The 18242-nt window shown below is 44.9% G+C and overlaps 2 protein-coding genes across 2 annotated transcripts in view; one reads left to right on the forward strand and one right to left on the reverse strand.

Moving 5' to 3' along the window:
- LOC123766212 (glucose dehydrogenase [FAD, quinone]) overlaps window positions 1–18242 on the forward strand; it is a 58534-nt gene that overhangs the window by 19903 nt on the left and 20389 nt on the right. Inside the window, exons 3-5 of the mRNA XM_045755207.2 lie at window positions 2682–2797; window positions 16903–17100; window positions 17845–18050. Of these exons, the coding sequence (XP_045611163.2) occupies window positions 16938–17100; window positions 17845–18050 (369 nt within the window). The 5' untranslated portion in view covers window positions 2682–2797; window positions 16903–16937. The remainder of the gene's footprint in view (window positions 1–2681; window positions 2798–16902; window positions 17101–17844; window positions 18051–18242) is intronic.
- Window positions 5556–7448, reverse strand: LOC138362813 (serine/arginine repetitive matrix protein 2-like). Its single transcript, XM_069321378.1, has one exon. It carries the CDS (start codon window positions 7446–7448, stop codon window positions 5556–5558), a length of 1893 nt encoding a protein of 630 aa, XP_069177479.1.

Here is an 18242-nt window from a genome sequence, read left to right on the forward strand (position 1 = left end):
ACTGGTGCACGTGCAAGGCGATATAGGCCCGCTGGTGCACGTGCGAGGCGGTATAGGCCCGCTGGTGCACGTGCGAGGCGGTATAGGCCCGCTGGTGCACGTGCGAGGCAGTAGACCCCCTGGTGCACGTGCGAGGCAGTAGACCCCCTGGTGCACGTGCGAGGCAGTAGACCCCCTGGTGCACGTGCGAGGCAGTAGACCCCCTGGTGCACGTGCGAGGCAGTAGACCCCCTGGTGCACGTGTGAGGCAGTAGACCCCCTGGTGCACGTGCGAGGCAGTAGACCCCCTGGTGCACGTGCGAGGCAGTAGACCCCCTGGTGCACGTGCGAGGCAGTAGACCCCCTGGTGCACGTGCAAGGCAGTAGACCCGCTGGTGCACGTGCGAGGCAGTAGACCCCCTGGTGCACGTGCGAGGCAGTAGACCCCCTGGTGCACGTGCGAGGCAGTAGACCCCCTGGTGCACGTGCGAGGCAGTAGACCCCCTGGTGCACGTGCGAGGCAGTAGACCCCCTGGTGTACGTGCGAGGCAGTAGACCCCCTGGTGCACGTGCGAGGCAGTAGACCCCCTGGTGCACGTGCGAGGCAGTAGACCCGCTTTGAAAGGGAAACAAGAATGCCAAATGTAGTCTACTTGCTGTAACTGTATCCATACCGCATCGTCCACAGCATGTGAAAAGAGTTCACAATAAACCCGTTAAAATATGAACAATAATAGCCTAGGAGTTCCGCGGACAAATGTGATGGGCGGTGAGAAAGGGGAGGGGGGATGGAGGGGTGAGTTTAGCGGTATGGGAGAGGTAGGTGGTCTGGGAAACCTGTTTGAAGCAGCGGTTACTGGATCACGACGAGCACCGCTCCTGTGCCAGGTAAGTCCACTACGGGCTCAACATAACCCGTGCTACTTGCCCCGCTCCTGTGCCAGGTAAGTTACGGGTTCACTATAGCCCGTGCTACTTGGAACTTGTTCCGAGTAGCTGAATCTATAACAACAACATGGTTCACGACGTAGCGTGCGTGCGCCGCTACACAGCAGTGGTAATCCCTATCGAAACGTTATACGTGATTAAATGTAACATTTACAGGTAATATTTAGTAACCAAAATCTGTAGTGATAACCTAATGCACCTTCTTCAGTATGTGTGTGTATATACGCACGCGCGCGTGCGCACAATTTAAGATACGAAAAATGTTATCCAGCAATTTCAAATGCTTCGATCGTCAGATAATCCTATCAGACGTTGCTACTGTTTGGGTTCACAGAGCCTCGTATGCAAAAAACATGTTATACAGTTTCTAATAAAGAAGCGAGGAAGACTTAGGAGTGTGAGAGGAGAGCGTGGTGAGAGCGCTGTGTAGGGAATGCCACAGCTGGCCGCCGTCAAACTTGCAGGCAACAGGTGCACGGTCGGCAGTGTTCCAGGAAGATGGTCAACATTTTCATGCAGTTATCGTCAGTGTTTCCGTTGTCATCACTTCTTGTCTTGTGTGGACACTTCTCTCCTTGTTCGACCATTTCATTCCTCGCACTACAATCACCAAGCTGTTTCGTAACTCATATAATATTTGCCATTTCCAAACATATTCCTATTCATTGTAAGATACTCCATTATCCTGTTCATTGACCCACTTGTACATCGTATAGGTTGCAGTACAATAGTGTACACAGCAGTACAATAGTGTACACAGCAGTACAATAGTGTACACAGCAGTACAAAACAGAGTACGAACCGGTACAATACAGTGTACTCAGCTGTACAATTCAGCATGCACAGCTGTACAATACAGCATACACAGCTGTACAATACAGCATACACAGCTGTACAATACAGCATACACAGCTGTACAATACAGCATACACAGCTGTACAATACAGCATACACAGCTGTACAATACAGCATACACAGCTGTACAATACAGCATACACAGCTGTACAATACAGCATACACAGCTGTACAATACAGCATACACAGTTGTACAATACAGCATACAAAGCTGTACAATACAGTATATAGCTGTACAATACAGTACACAGCTGTACAATACAGTACACAGTTGTACAATACAGCGTACTCAGCTGTACAATACAATGTACTTAGCTGTACAATACAGCATACACAGTTGTACAATACAGTGCATTCAGCTGTACACAACATTATTGTTGCCATCTGCTGGTCCTCATGAACTAGCGGTTCCTATCTTCACAGTATAACAAATTATCATATTTAATTCCCATTAAAATTATAGTCATATTCCCTATTATTCTGCGTCTCGGAGAAGCGCTGCCTGTTAATCCATGGTCCGTTTTCTCTATTTGCCACTCCGTAGAAAATTCAACTGTTCCGCTTAACCAGTAACGCGCACAAACACACGCAATCTATCGTGCCTGTAAGATAGAAAACGTCGTGACGATGTTTAAGGTAATGTACCGGATTGGTCGATTACGTTACAAAATGACGTATTTGGCGAGAGAAGAGATGGTAAACAGATCATTCGGAAAGATGTAGGGTATGTCCCTCAGAATGTGTAAGAAAATATATAAAAATTAGGACATGATTGCAATTTTTCTCGTGAGCCAGGTGGTCTTATATGATGTATCATAAAACATTCATTGTATACATGTTTTGAAGTCAGTTTTAAGTTCTAAGTGTATTAATGCAAGCTTAATTGTTCTCATTCACAGTGAAGCAGAACCTGTAAGTGAAAAGCGGAGCCAAAGACGGGTTTTTGAGGAAGATGGATGAATATATAGCAACGCTAATGAGAGCATTCGGGAAAGACATACGTAACGTTAAGGAGGTAAGTCAATCACCTTAGGGAATGGGAGGGAAGGAGTGGTGGTGTGAGGGAGGGCAAGACTAGGGAGAGAAATTATACATACACGCTTTCGTATACATCTAGGTGAGTACCGAGCTTCTCCCTGTACTGTACCAGTAAACCACTTACCACTTAAAACTTAAAATTATCTGTTAGATTAAGGACCTGCCCGAAACGCTGCGCGTACTAGTGGCTTTACAAGAGTGTAATTACTGTACTATGCTATGTATTCTCACAAACCCAATGTACCTTCTTGTATATAAATAAATAAATAAATAAAATAAGTAATCCCGCCTTCTACTCGCTAACCTCTTTCCTACTGCATATCTCCCTTTCTGTTTCCTTTCCGCATGCCATTACTGTCCCATTTCCGTCCTACCTTTATATTTTCCATTCCTTTATCCTCTGCTGCCACCATCCATCACTTTCATCAACTCTTCACTTGTTTTTCTTATCCAATACTTCCCCTATACATTCCTTATTTTTTCCCCTTCATCCGGAGGCCTCCGGATGCCTGGTCGACGACCGGGCCGCGGGGACGCTAAGCCCCGGAAGCACCTCAAGGTAAGGTTCATATAAATTTTTCCTACCTCTCCTCCACCCAGTCTGCCTTTCCTACACCCGCTCCCCTTCCCCCTGTCTCCACCCATTCTCACCCCCCCCCCTTTCTGCCTCCACCCTTGTCATCAACGTTACACGAGCGGGCGCTGATAGGTTTGTTTACCCCACGGAGTCAACAGGACTGCTTCCCTGGTCCACTGGAGCGTACAGCCACAATACGCTACTAGCAACGCCTTCTGTATTTATGACCAACATTACCTGTCACACAGCACCCTATTACCTGTCCCACAGCTCCCTATTTCCTGTCCCACAGCTCCCTATTTCCTGTCCCACAGCTCCCTATTACCTGTCCCACAGCTCCCTATTTCCTGTCCCACAGCTCCCTATTTCCTGTCCCACAGCTCCCTATTTCCTGTCCCACAGCTCCCTATTTCCTGTCCCACAGCTCGTTCGGTCTGACGCCATGTAAACGTGGATGGCCCGAAATGACTCCACTCTCTCGAGGGTAGAAATAGCCTAGGCTACTCTATCTATCCTTCCGAGATGAATTTATTTTTTTCTCAGTAAATTTACTTGAACTTGATTTGAACTCAACTCTTCTTAATGAACGCATGTATTATTGTTCATATATACATATGAATCATTGTTCCTATATACATAAGAATTCATACATGCATGTGCTCAAATATGGATTTGCATTCCCGCCATCTCGAGTGACCTCGACAGGGACAGGAAGCTGACGGCTTCCCCATTACTCCTGAAATATATTTCAACCCAATTTAACTCTGAATCAAAAATTTCCTTTGAATTTCAAATTAATTTTTTTTTGAATTTCAAATTCAAGTGAAAATTAGAATTTCAAAATAAATGTTAAATTAATTTTATTTTAACGGTTTGCTAAGGCAAACCGTCTCTAAATGTCTGATTTTAATAATCAATGGACATCTTAGTATCCATGTTTAAAGATATGATAAATTTCAGTGGTAATCTGTGTAGCTTTACAAGGTAAAATCTTATAACGTGTGTATGTGTAATGGTAAAATATATCTATCACATAAATAAAAACACGACTCTACCAAATTTGATCAGAATGACGATTTTTTTTTGTTATTTAACCTATCTGATCTATCGACTAGTAAATAAATGTTTTGGTAAATGCATGAAGAACTTGTCCTTGAAAATACATAAAGGTTAAATAACCCATTGTGTTGTTGTTTATTTAGTGTGTGCTTGACAAGCAAACACACAAACACATTAAATACACTATAGAAATGCTTAAACCTATCAATACTTTCCACACACACACACACACACAACCGATGACGGTTGAGAGGCGGGACCAAAGAGCCAGAGCTCAACCCCCGCAAACACAACTAGGTGAGTACACACACACACACACACACACACGCATGCAGAAACCCAACTACTCACACACATACACTCTGTACACCGGTTGATTAACAGTTGGGAGGCGGGACCAAAGAGCCAGTGCTCAACCGCCGCAAGCACAACTAGGCGAGTACACAACACACACATTAATTATTTGTTTCTAATTTAAATTAGAAACGTATTAAAACGTCATTTATACGATTTCTTAAAATTGCTACGATTTAATTGACTGAAATCAACGTATTTCATACGTTAAAAAGATGTTTTTTATATAAATAGTTAGTGTCATCTTTCTGGTGACACTAACGTAAATAACACTAACGTTTTCTGACGTTTCATAAAAACGTCAGAAAACGTTTTGTGTTTACTGGGAAAGCATCACAAAGCGCATTCTGCCATATACTTTACCTCTGTACCGGGGATCTGTGCTTGACAACCTTGCGTCTGTACCGGGGATCTGTGCTTGACAACCTTGCATCTGTACCGGGGATCTGTGCTTGACAACCCTACGTCTCTGTACCGGGGATCTGTGCTTGACAACCTTGCGTCTGTACCGGGGATCTGTGCTTGACAACCCTACGTCTCTGTACCGGGGATCTGTGCTTGACAACCTTGCGTCTGTACCGGGGATCTGTGCTTGACAACCCTACGTCTCTGTACCGGGGATCTGTGTTTGACAACCCTGCGTCTCTGTACCGGGGATCTGTGCTTGACAACCCTGCGTCTCTGTACCGGGGATCTGTGCTTGACAACCCTGCGTCTCTGTACCGGGGATCTGTGCTTGACAACTCTACGTCTCTGTACCGGGGATCTGTGCTTGACAACCCCAACGTCTCTGTACCGGGGATCTGTGCTTGACAACCTTGCGTCTGTACCGGGGATCTGTGCTTGACAACCTTGCGTCTGTACCGGGGATCTGTGCTTGACAACCCTGCGTCTCTGTACCGGGGATCTGTGCTTGACAACCCTGCGTCTCTGTACCGGGGATCCGTGCTTGACAACCCTGCGTCTCTGTACCGGGGATCTGTGCTTGACAACCCTGCGTCTCTGTACCGGGGATCTGTGCTTGACAACCCTGCGTCTGTACCGGGGATCTGTGCTTGACAACCTTGCGTCTGTACCGGGGATCTGTGCTTGACAACCTTGCGTCTGTACCGGGGATCTGTGCTTGACAACCCTGCGTCTCTGTACCGGGGATCTGTGCTTGACAACCCTGCGTCTCTGTACCGGGGATCCGTGCTTGACAACCCTGCGTCTCTGTACCGGGGATCTGTGCTTGACAACCCTGCGTCTGTACCGGGGATCTGTGCTTGACAACCCTGCGTCTCTGTACCGGGGATCTGTGCTTGACAACCCTGCGTCTCTGTACCGGGGATCCGTGCTTGACAACCCTGCGTCTCTGTACCGGGGATCTGTGCTTGACAACCCTGCGTCTGTACCGGGGATCTGTGCTTGACAACCCAGCGTCCCTGTACCGGGGATCTGTGCTTGACAACCCTGCGTCTCTGTACCGGGGATCTGTGCTTGACAACCCTGCGTCTCTGTACCGGGGATCTGTGCTTGACAACCTTGCGTCTCTGTACCGGGGGATCTGTGCTTGACAACCCTGCGTCTCTGTACCGGAGATCTGTGCTTGACAACCCTGCGTCTGTACCGGGGATCTGTGCTTGACAACCCTACGTCTCTGTACCGGGGATCTGTGCTTGACAACCCTGCGTCTCTGTACCGGGGATCTGTGCTTGACAACCCAGCGTCTGTACCGGGGATCTGTGCTTGACAACCCAGCGTCTCTGTACCGGGGATCTGTGCTTGACAACCCTGCGTCTCTGTACCGGGGATCTGTGCTTGACAACCCTGCGTCTCTGTACCGGGGATCTGTGCTTGACAACCCAGCGTCTCTGTACCGGGGATCTGTGCTTGACAACCCAGCGTCTCTGTACCGGGGATCTGTGCTTGACAACCCTGCGTCTCTGTACCGGGGATCTGTGCTTGACAACCCTGCGTCTCTGTACCGGGGATCTGTGCTTGACAACCCTGCGTCTCTGTACCGGGGATCTGTGCTTGACAACCTTGCGTCTCTGTGCTTGACAACCCTGCGTCTCTGTACCAGAGATCTGTGCTTGACAACCCTGCGTCTCTGTACCGGGGATCTGTGCTTGACAACCTTGCGTCTGTACCGGGGATCTGTGCTTGACAACCTTGCGTCTGTACCGGGGATCTGTGCTTGACAACCTTGCGTCTGTACCGGGGATCTGTGCTTGACAACCCTGCGTCTGTACCGGGGATCTGTGCTTGACAACCTTGCGTCTGTACCGGGGATCTGTGCTTGACAACCTTGCGTCTGTACCGGGGATCTGTGCTTGACAACCCTGCGTCTCTGTACCGGGGATCTGTGCTTGACAACCTTGCGTCTGTACCGGGGATCTGTGCTTGACAACCTTGCGTCTGTACCGGGGATCTGTGCTTGACAACCTTGCGTCTGTACCGGGGATCTGTGCTTGACAACCTTGCGTCTGTACCGGGGATCTGTGCTTGACAACCTTGCGTCTGTACCGGGGATCTGTGCTTGACAACCTTGCGTCTGTACCGGGGATCTGTGCTTGACAACCTTGCGTCTGTACCGGGGATCTGTGCTTGACAACCTTGCGTCTGTACCGGGGATCTGTGCTTGACAACCCAACATGCAAAACTCACTCACCTTTGTAACAGTTGGATACACGAGGTGTTGAATAACCACATAAATGCTCGTTTTTTAGCCTTGAGCGCTTGGCCCAAATTCTTAAACGGACACTAAAGTTTTCTTCTTTACCACCTGTCTTAGTTTCAACCAGCGCTGGCCCTCAAGTTCATCGCTTAACGTTCTACATTTATTTCGTGTGCCGTTAACGCCATAAATTACATTTATTAGACGAATTATTTTATGCCAAGGCACTTATCATGTAAATTGCAGGTTTGTTAATTATCCACTTAAGTGTTCCCTGCACGGAGCAGTTAATATATAGTATCGCCAGCGGAACCCGTCCTCTCAATTTCGCATCTTTGCAAAATGCGACGTATTTGCAACAATTAAAGCACCAGTAACGTTTTTCTTGGCCTCGATAGGTTAGGATGGCCGTCTCCCACTATAAACTGCTGCTGACCTCAGTTGGTTACCCTCCCTCTTATCGTTCACCTTTAAAACAATAACCCCCAATTTTCAATTTATCTTTCAAACTAGGTCTGGCTATCTGATTGGCTGGAATATTGCATAGGTTTATTGTACAGTTTGGTCATAATTTAGTTTTAACCCTTACAGTGCTAAAATCGTTATTTTCGTATACTTCCTGTGTTCCAATTGCTCTCTTGGATTATCTCTTGTGCTCCAGTTGCTAGCTTCGCATACCTCCTGTGCTTCACCTGCTCTCTTCGAGATGTGGCTGGTCTGTATTTTACAAATTTCCACAAAATTGAATACTCCATACCTCTCTTCATCGCCCGCCCGCCAAAATACGACGCCAACCAAAAAGTGCCGCATGTGACAACTAGATAAACTTTACCTTTTCACGAATAGAACCATGTCGAGTCTCGTAGGATCCAAAATGTGATAAATTCTCGAACCCATTTGACTGCAGTTTTCAAGTAAAACATAGATATTTCAGCACTTTTAACACCTTGTATATCCAATCCGGCCTCGACTCAAGTCTAGTACATCTAGCGGTCGACCCCACAGACGCATTCATAAACTTTTACTTGCTGTTCGCTTAAAACGGGGAATTTTCTCAAATATAAATTAATATTATAATATATTTGCATATTGTGAATATATAGGTTAGGTTAGATGTACAGGTGCTGTTGGCGATTATTTGTATTTGTAGTACGTGGGTGAAGCACTTTCAGCGTTGTGGTTCGAACAACAGTCGTCAGTGAAGCACTTCTTCTGGAACTGTTCAAACGTCATCAGTTGTGAGTCGTGTGTAAACCATTTTTCGTTCATAAACATGGGGTTTGACGGGTGCATGCGATCACTTTTGGGTCTGTTTGGAGGACTGGCTGGTTTGGCGGCTGGATTAACGAGCTTGGATCTTTGTATGTGAGGACGGGCTGGCATTGGTTAAGGTACCGTGCTCGAACCCAAGTGTGAAGACAAATGATGGAGAAGTGGACGCATGACTTTGTCACGGCGGCCGTACACCATGAGTGGTTGAAGCCTACGCCATGACTCTCCAGTGACATGAACCAGTGAACACCTGTGTTACTCAGTCTCAGCCCTAGATATATCTTATGTTTAGTACGTTGACGTACAACATGACACCGATGCACTCAATGTTTGGCTTCAGAAATATGCATATCGAGTCTCTGAATTTGAAGGAAAATCCTGCTCTTCAAACCTAGCTAATGATAGGATCACTATATCTAGTTAATGATACGTTGTCAAAACGACACTTGTGCTGTAAAGTTATCTGTTGCGCCAGCCCGTCCTCTAAACAAAGCCCCAAAGTCCATTCCATGCACCCGCCAAGCCTCCTATTAATGAATGAAAAACTGTTTACACTCGACTCACAACTGATGACGTCCGAACACTTCTGTAACACAGCTTCGCTGACGATTTGTGTTCGAGCCATAATGCTGTAAATGCTTCACCCACGTACTACAAATACAAATAATCGCCAACAAAACCTAAACACTTAACCTAACCTAACCTATGCCTATATATGCACAATATGCATATTGTGCATATATATATGCATAGGTTAATATTATTAATATTATAATATTAATTTATATTTGAGAAAATTCCTGTTTTGAATGAACAGCATGTTAAAATTTATGAATATGTCGGTGGGGTCGACCGCTGGATGTAATGGACTTGAGTTGAGGATGGGTTGGTAAATGCTTCACCCCACATACTGCAAATACAAATAATCCCCAACTGAATCTTAAACACCCAACCTAACCTACGCCTAACTATACATATAATTTTTATGTATAATAATATTAATTAATATATGAGAGCAAACCAATTTTTGATACACAGTATATTAAATTTGATGAATGCTTCTGGGGAGGACATCCGCTGCTTTGAACAGCCTAGTGTGAGGACAAGTGCATGACACACTCAACACCCGTATTCTCTGATCACCATAGACTTCACAATTTTCGTGTATATTTGTGGTCCATATGCTTTTTGTATGTGTAACAATTCATTTTAATAAATTTTCAAATAAATCTTGTGTGGTGCTCACACACAGCAGGTTCATCCTCTGCCATCTGGGGTGTTATCCGTAATAACGTGGCTTCCACCACACCTGAAGGAGGAAGAAATCCCAAAACGAGACTGCAATTAAGAGCACCTTGGGTTTATATTTACACACCTGTTATGACTAGTAATATTCCCAACTGTTTTTCTCTATTATCGTCTAATTACATAATTGCAAGGTGCACAGCCTGTCTGCCATATTAAGTATGGTCTGTCACGCGGCAGTCGCATTAGTGGCAGACTGTTGCACGATTACCAGTAAGATTTACTAAGGTCTTAAACTTGCCAGTCATGTGTCTTGTGAGTTTTCTCACATGACCACTGTCTACACATCTACTTCCTCCACCCCCCACTGTCTACAAATCTACTTCCTCCACTTCCCACTGTCTACACATCTACTTCCTCCACTTCCCAGTGTCTACACATCTACTTCCTCCACCCCCCACTGTCTACACATCTACTTCCTCCACTTCCCACTGTCTACACATCTACTTCCTCCACTTCCCACTGTCTGCACATCTACTTCCTCCACTTCCCAGTGTCTACACATCTACTTCCTCCACCCCCCACTGTCTACACATCTACTTCCTCCACTTCCCACTGTCTACACATCTACTTCCTCCACTTCCCAGTGTCTACACATCTACTTCCTCCACCGAACACGTGTATGTACTCACCTAGTTGTACTCACCTAGATGTGCTTGCGGGGGTTAAGCTCTGGCTCTTTGGTCCCGCCCGTCAACTGTCAATCAACTGATGTACAAGTTCCTGAGCCTACTGGGCTCCATCATATCTACATTTGAAACAGTGTATGGAGTCAGCCTCCACCACATCACTTCCTAATGCATTCCATTTACTAACTACTCTGACACTGAAAAAGTTCTTTCTAATGTCTCTGTGGCTCATTTGGGTACTCAGCTTCCACCTGTCCCCTTGTACGTGTACCACCCGTGTTAAATAATCCATCCTTGTCTACCCCGTCAATTCCCCTGAAAATTGTGTATGTAGTGATCATGTCTCCCCGAGCTCTTCTGTCTTCCAGCGACGTGAGGTGCAGTTCACGCAGCCTTTCCTCATAACTCATGCCTCTTACTGTCAGTCAACTGGTGTACAGGTTCCTGAGCCTATTGGGCTCTTATCATATCTACACTTGAAACTGTGTATGGAGTCAGCCTCCACCACATCACTTCCTAATGCATTCCATTTGTCAATCACTCTGACTCTAAAAAAGTTTTTTCTAATATATCTGTGGCTCATTTGGGCACTCGGTTTCCTCCTCCAGAGGGCACTCCAGACAGTGTGTGTGTGTGTGTGTGTGTGTGTGTGTGTGTGTGTGTGTGTGTGTGTGTGTGTGTGTGTGTGTGTGTGTGTGTGTGTGTGTGTACGTACATACGTACTATGGACGCTCGTAAGAGGATGACTTTGGGGAGGCGCGGCCGCTCCTTCTTCAGTCATCACTCGACCCGTCCGGTGTCTGTTGCCTGGTAGCCGAGCTCTCAGGCCTCGCCTGCACGAGGAGAGCACCACACGTGCAGCCAGTGCACCACACGTGCAGCCAGTGCACCACACGTGCAGCCAGTGCACCACACGTGCAGTAAGTGCGCTACACGTGCAGCCAGTGCACCACACGTGCAGCCAGTGCACCACACGTGCAGTAAGTGCGCTACACGTGCAAAGGGGAAGCGAACTATCAAGAGAAATCACCAGGCCAATACGACTATATAGCACTTGAAAGGGATCAGGATAAGGATTTGAGATGGGACGGGGGAATGAATGAATGGTGTCCAACCACTTGGACGGTCGGGGATTGAACGCCGACCTGCATGAAGTGAGACCGTCGCTCTACCGTCCAGCCCAAGTGGTTGGGGTACACGTAAAAACACGTGTTTAACATACAGGGGCGGATCACATGTGTATAAAGGGAGCGTTACAATGCGTCCTCAGAGACCTCCGCATCTCTAAATCTAAATTTCTTCGATTTTTGTATAAGAAAATATATATTGTATATAGTTTTAAATCGGAGAGCTCTAGATTCAGTTTATTGCTCCTGAAAACTTTATAAAAGTTATGGAAATTTGTTGCACATGTTGTATGGTATTTGTCGAGAAAAAGAAGCCTCTCACGTCTCCTTAGCCGAGAATTAGGCTGTCCTCGCGGTCACCCATTTAGTTATTAGCCTGACTGAACGCTCACATTATCTCCAGCGGTTTTTTGTAACTAAGTGGTGTGTGTGTGTGTGTGTTCACCTAGTTGTGTTTGCGGGGGTTGAGCTTTGCTCTTTCGGCCCGCCTCTCAACTGTTAATCAACTGTTTACTAACTACTACTACTGTGTGTGTGTGTGTGTGTGTATGTATGTATGTATGTGTGTGTGTGTGTGTGTGTGTGTGTGTGTGTGTGTGTGTGTGTGTGTGTGTGTGTGTGTGTGTGTGTGTGTGTGTGTACTCACCTATTTGTGCTTGCAGGATCGAGCATTGACTCTTGGATCCCGCCTTTCGAGCATCGGTTGTTTACAGCAATGACTCCTGTCCCATTTCCCTATCATACCTGGTTTTAAAATTATGAATAGTATTTGCTTCCACAACCTGTTCCTTAAGTGCATTCCATTTTCCCACTACTCTCACGCTAAAAGAAAACTTCCTAACATCTCTGTGACTCAGATGAGTTTCTAGCTTCCATCCATGTCCTCTCGTTCTGTTACTATTCCGTGTGAACATTTCGTCTATGTCCACTCTGTCAATCCCTCTGAGTATTTTATACGTTTCTATCATGTCCCCCCTCTCCCTTCTTCTTTCTAGTGTCGTAAGGCACAGTTCCCTCACGCGCTCCTCATACCCCATCCCTCGTAGCTCTGGGACGAGTCTCGTTGCAAACCTCTGAACCTTTTCCAGTTTCTTTATATGCTTCTTCAGATGGGGACTCCATGATGAGGCGGCATACTGGCCTCACGTAGGCAATGTAAAGCGCCCTAAATGCCTCCTTACTTAGGTTTCTGAATGATGTTCTAACTTTTGCCAGTGTAGAGTACGCTGCTGTCGTTATCCTATTTATATGTGCCTCAGGAGATAGATTAGGTGTTATGTCCACTCCCAGGTCTCTCTCTCGCGTCGTCACAGGTAGGCTGTTCCCCTTCATTGTGTACTGTTGCGGGGAGGTTGATGTATTGTGGTGTCTGTGGTTGATGAGTGGTGGTGGTGGTGTGTCTGTGGTTGATGAGTGGTGGTGGTGGTGTGTCTGTGGTTGATGAATGGTGGTGGTGGTGTGTCTGTGGTTGATGAGTGGTGGTGTGTGTCTGTGGCTGATGAGTGGTGGTGGTGGTGGTGGTGTGTCTGTGGTTGATGAATGGTGGTGGTGGTGTACCTGTGGTTGATGAGTGGTGGTGTGTGTCTGTGGCTGATGAGTGGTGGTGTGTCTGCGGTTGATGAATGGTGGTGGTGGTGTGCCTGTGGTTGATGAGTGGTGGTGTGTGTCTGTGGCTGATGAGTGGTGGTGGTGGTGTGTCTGCGGTGGATGCTTGGTGGTGGTGGTGCGTTCCGCCTTTCGACTCTTAATCGACTAGTTAATGAACAAGTGATTATTTGGTTTTAAACATTAGTCTCGCTTACTCATTTGGTACTACCCTCAGTATCGTATCTATGAATTAAATGCTACACATTGTACATCTTTTAACGCGTTTCTGAAGCCTGCGGAATCACTAACGTTTTCAAGGTCATTAAGGCATAGGTACACAATGATCACGCTAAGAGTCCAGGAAGCCTGTTAGGCCTATCCCGCCTAGGTCAACTATTAATGAACGTTTCCCAGGTTGTAAATCACAACAGTTGCCTAACTCCAGAGGTACCTATTTCTGCTAGGTCAAGAGAGGCATCAGGTGACAGAAAACGTGCCCACCCGCTCGGGATTAAATACCAGGGGCCAGATTCACGAAAGTACTTACGCAAGCACTTACGAACCTGTACATCTTTTCTCAATCTTTGGCGGCTTTGTTTACAATTATTTAACAGTTAATGAGCTCCGAAGCACTAGGAGGCTGTTTATAACAATAACAGTTGATTGGGAAGTTTTCATCCTTGTAAACTGTTTAATAAATGTAACCAAAGCCGTCAAAGATTGAGGAAAGATGTATACGTTCGTAAGTGCTTGCGTAAGTGCTTTCGTGAATCTGGCCCCAGGTTGTCGGTCGAGAACGTAGAACATTGCAGTACAGGAACCAGTGATGGGTGCCATAAGCTATCAGGAAATTAATTTATGATTGGAGTGGTGGAACGCCGATTCTCGGTCCAAGTATTGTGCTGGTCATGCCGCTAGTGTGGTGCGTATACCGTAGGGAGGCGACTGTGGTGTGGGGCTCGCTGTTGGGGACCTGCTGGGTTGGCGGGGGAGGACGCGCCTGGGCTTGACAGATGGATCGTACCTAAACTACATCCTTCTCATGGAACTAATCCGAACTAGTCCCCAAAAGGATCTAAAATCTGAGCTGGAATATAATTAAGATGTTATAGTGACATTACGTACGTTTGTACATACTATACATAAAACACAAAATTGTATCTCTTATTTTGGTTAGGTTAAGATTGCTTTTTCTTTATTAAATAATATTAGGTTAAGATAGGATACAGGGTGATCTGAAAAAGCTACAAGCACTCTTTAGAGTTCATTGTTGGTTGACCGGTGGTATTAAAGGAGTTGCGATGGAGTAGTGTGGTAATTTTTTTTTTTTTTTTTTTTTTTTTTTAGGTCTTAGAGACTACTTTTCTAGTACACTGATGCGCCCACTCAGGTCATGGCCGAAATATTCCAAGTTTAATTCCCGCTGCAGGATCTTTTTATTTTTATTTTAAGTGAAATGTATTATTTCATTGTATTAGTGTAAGTGAGTGGACAAGTAGGCTACACGAGTGTAAGTGGGTGGACAAGTAGGCTACAAGAGTATAAGTGGGTGGACAAGTAGGCTACACGAGTATAAGTGGGTGGACAAGTAGGCTACACGAGTATAAGTGGGTGGACAAGTAGGCTACACGAGTGTAAGTGGGTGGACAAGTAGGCTACACGAGTGTAAGTGGGTGGACAAGTAGGCTACACGAGTATAAGTGGGTGGACAAGTAGGCTACACGAGTATAAGTGGGTGGACAAGTAGGCTACACGAGTATAAGTGGGTGGACAAGTAGGCTACACGAGTGTAAGTGGGTGGACAAGTAGGCCACACGAGTGTAAGTGGGTGGACAAGTAGGCTACACGAGTATAAGTGGGTGGACAAGTAGGCTACACGAGTATAAGTGGGTGGACAAGTAGGCTACACGAGTGTAAGTGGGTGGACAAGTAGGCTACACGAGTATAAGTGGGTGAACAAGTAGGCTACACAAGTATAAGTGTAGCTCGCGAGTGGAAGTGACTGGATATATTCATATAGGAACTACCTCGCAGATTTCCTTGTTCTAATGTTTTTGTTTTAATGCTGAGAAAGATATCATGTATGTTGGAATATATATGACTATGCTGAGAAAGATATGTTGTCAGTTATGTACAGAAAATTATGTTATTACGATACTTTGTTTTGCAAACCATAATAAACATAGAACAATTCAAATCAGAATACAACAGAACAATTAAAATCAGCTGATGGGGGTAACACAAATTCTATCAAGGTGAATGTTATATGCTCGTATGTGTTTGAATAGCCTGTTACTTTTTTAAATAAATTGTTAACAATTTAGTGGGAAGAAGCGTGAAAAAAAATATACACAGAAATGTGAATTATTTTATTGTACCGCGGGTAATGCTAGTAGAGCTTCAGAAAAGTTTAATGAGTTCAGAGAGGTTCCGTACACTATCACATCATAATGTGACAGGTGGAGAAGATTGTTGCAATCTTCCTGCTCAAGTGTTATATGATACTGTTAAGTTTTATATTTCTGTTGAAGACACAAAGTGTATGTAGTCTGCTGCGTTTTCTGAGCCTCGGGGAACATGAGAGGGGATACTCTCACATTGTCCACATGCATTTCTCATACAACTCATTCTCTAATTGTTAAAACGTGTACATAGCGTTAGTTAGGTTATGTTAGATTGGGCTGGGCTGGGTTTAGTTGGGATTGGGTAAGTTATGTCTGATTATGTAATCAGCTCACAAACAATTAGACGAGAGTAAAGTAATTATAAAAAAAGGCAGTAAGCTTAACAAGTAATGGAAAACCAACACAATTTCGAAATTACCTGTATCCTGCGTTGAACTTAATATTTAGCTTTTATCCATTGTTGTCGTCTGGTCTGATCTATTTAAGTTTTCTGTGAAGTATTCTTAATTTGGCATAAAAATGCATTTTGGATATTTTCCTGAGTTAAGTAATTTCACGACTTGGTTTAGTGTTGTTGGGCTTAAGGCCTATCAAAATCTGGAGGGTCATTAAGGCCACCACAATAGGTTACTAACCAACCAGTTAGCATACTTTACTCCTGAACATAGTCTAGAAGTAAAATAGTTATCATCTCGGTGAACATACACCGAGAAGAAGGGTACACCTTTTGGTGTGTATAATCCTTGCGTCTACACTAACTTGTCATAACTCTTAATACACGACTGAGGACTCTTATTCCTAAATGTTGCAAGAAACAAGGGTTTTCCGCCAATAACATTTTACAGTAAATATTCGTATTTTGACAATGTAAAGAATGGCACATATTACTTGTTGCAGTGACGTTCCAAATCCACGCTACTTGCTGTAAATGAAGATGTAACTCCTGACAGGTCCCTGTATTATGCTATACCGAATATTAAATAATAACTTCAACACTGAAGGGAAGTAGCCTAGTCACCCATCAGTTTAAGGAATAATACGAACGTAAAAACTAAGAAATTTCAATCAAATTAAGGAAAAAAACAGCAAAGTTCATATTTGCATCTAGGTAAGCAGCCTGTTTAGGGTCCGGCCTCCGACGCGATGTCTTTCAACATGTTGAGTTTCCTGCCGACGACGCTGATGATAGCCACCCTCCTGCCCGTGCTGCGGCTCGGCCTCATCTCCCTCATGCAGGAGTCGCGGCGCGCAGACTTCAGGTTCAGCAGACCCGAAGCCTTCAATCACGACTATGACTTCATCATCGGTGAGTAAATGCCGCACCGGTATTTTTTTACTGATTCCCAACTGTCTAGGAATACTTAAGTTATTTTTGTTTTGTCTAATATTTCTTAATTTTATTGGTTTAAAATTTTCAGTGTATAAAATGTGGCCTGACAACGCTCGGGATTAAATATGTATATATATTGCATCTGTTTAATTGCTCTTGTTACCGCATTTGCTCACGTGGCTCCGAAATACGGCAAAATCATCATTCAAGGTTACTGTAACACCAGCAGTTATCAACAAAAGCTCAATGGACGACATAAGGTTCACGGTTCACCCTTGCGTTTAACCCTCTCTTTTATGTATCTGGTTTGACCCCCAACTTGTCATCAGAGCCTGCTGAGTATTTTTTTAGCATCTGGGTTTGACCCCCTGATCCTTGTATGTAATTTCGGTTTGACTCTCTCTTTTAATTACATTATTGATTTTTAATATAAAATGGCAATAATAATTGTTATAATTATGTATTAAACAACGCAAAATGGCATTGCTGATTGTGATATATGCCGGATGACTACAAACACATTGCAAACAAAAGTAATAGGCCTGGTTACACGCCAACATTGTTACATGAACCACTATACGCTTATGTTTAAATAAAATATATATTTATAAACTGCGTACTGATACATAACAAAAACAAAGAGACAAATAAAATGAAGTCATTTAAGACATGACTGATAGTGAATGTTGTGATTTTTCATGCTTGATTCTCTGGTGTCAGTTGGAGCTGGGACGGCTGGGAGCGTGCTGGCCGCTAGGCTGTCGGAGGTGAAGGGCTGGAGGGTGCTGCTCCTGGAGGCTGGAGGCACCCCACCCCCGGAGACCTACGTCCCGGGTCTTGTGGGTTTCAACTACCTCAGAGGTAACATTAACTGGAACTACGTCACCGTCCCACAGAAACACGGGCTCAAGAACTTCGTGGATCGAGTAGGTATTTTAATTTCCTATTGACTAATTCACTGGAAGTTGTTCTTAATATTGGCTAACCTGACATGTGTGTGTTAAGCTTTCAGTATAAATAGTTAAAAAAAATTAATAGTTAATTTAATTATACAGAGTTTTCAATAACATGTTCCTAAGAACAATCTTAAAACTTTCCAAAATATGACCCATATTGAT

This window comes from Procambarus clarkii, chromosome 9 (genome assembly GCF_040958095.1).
Source record: "Procambarus clarkii isolate CNS0578487 chromosome 9, FALCON_Pclarkii_2.0, whole genome shotgun sequence".
NCBI classification, from domain to species: Eukaryota; Metazoa; Arthropoda; class Malacostraca; order Decapoda; family Cambaridae; genus Procambarus; species Procambarus clarkii.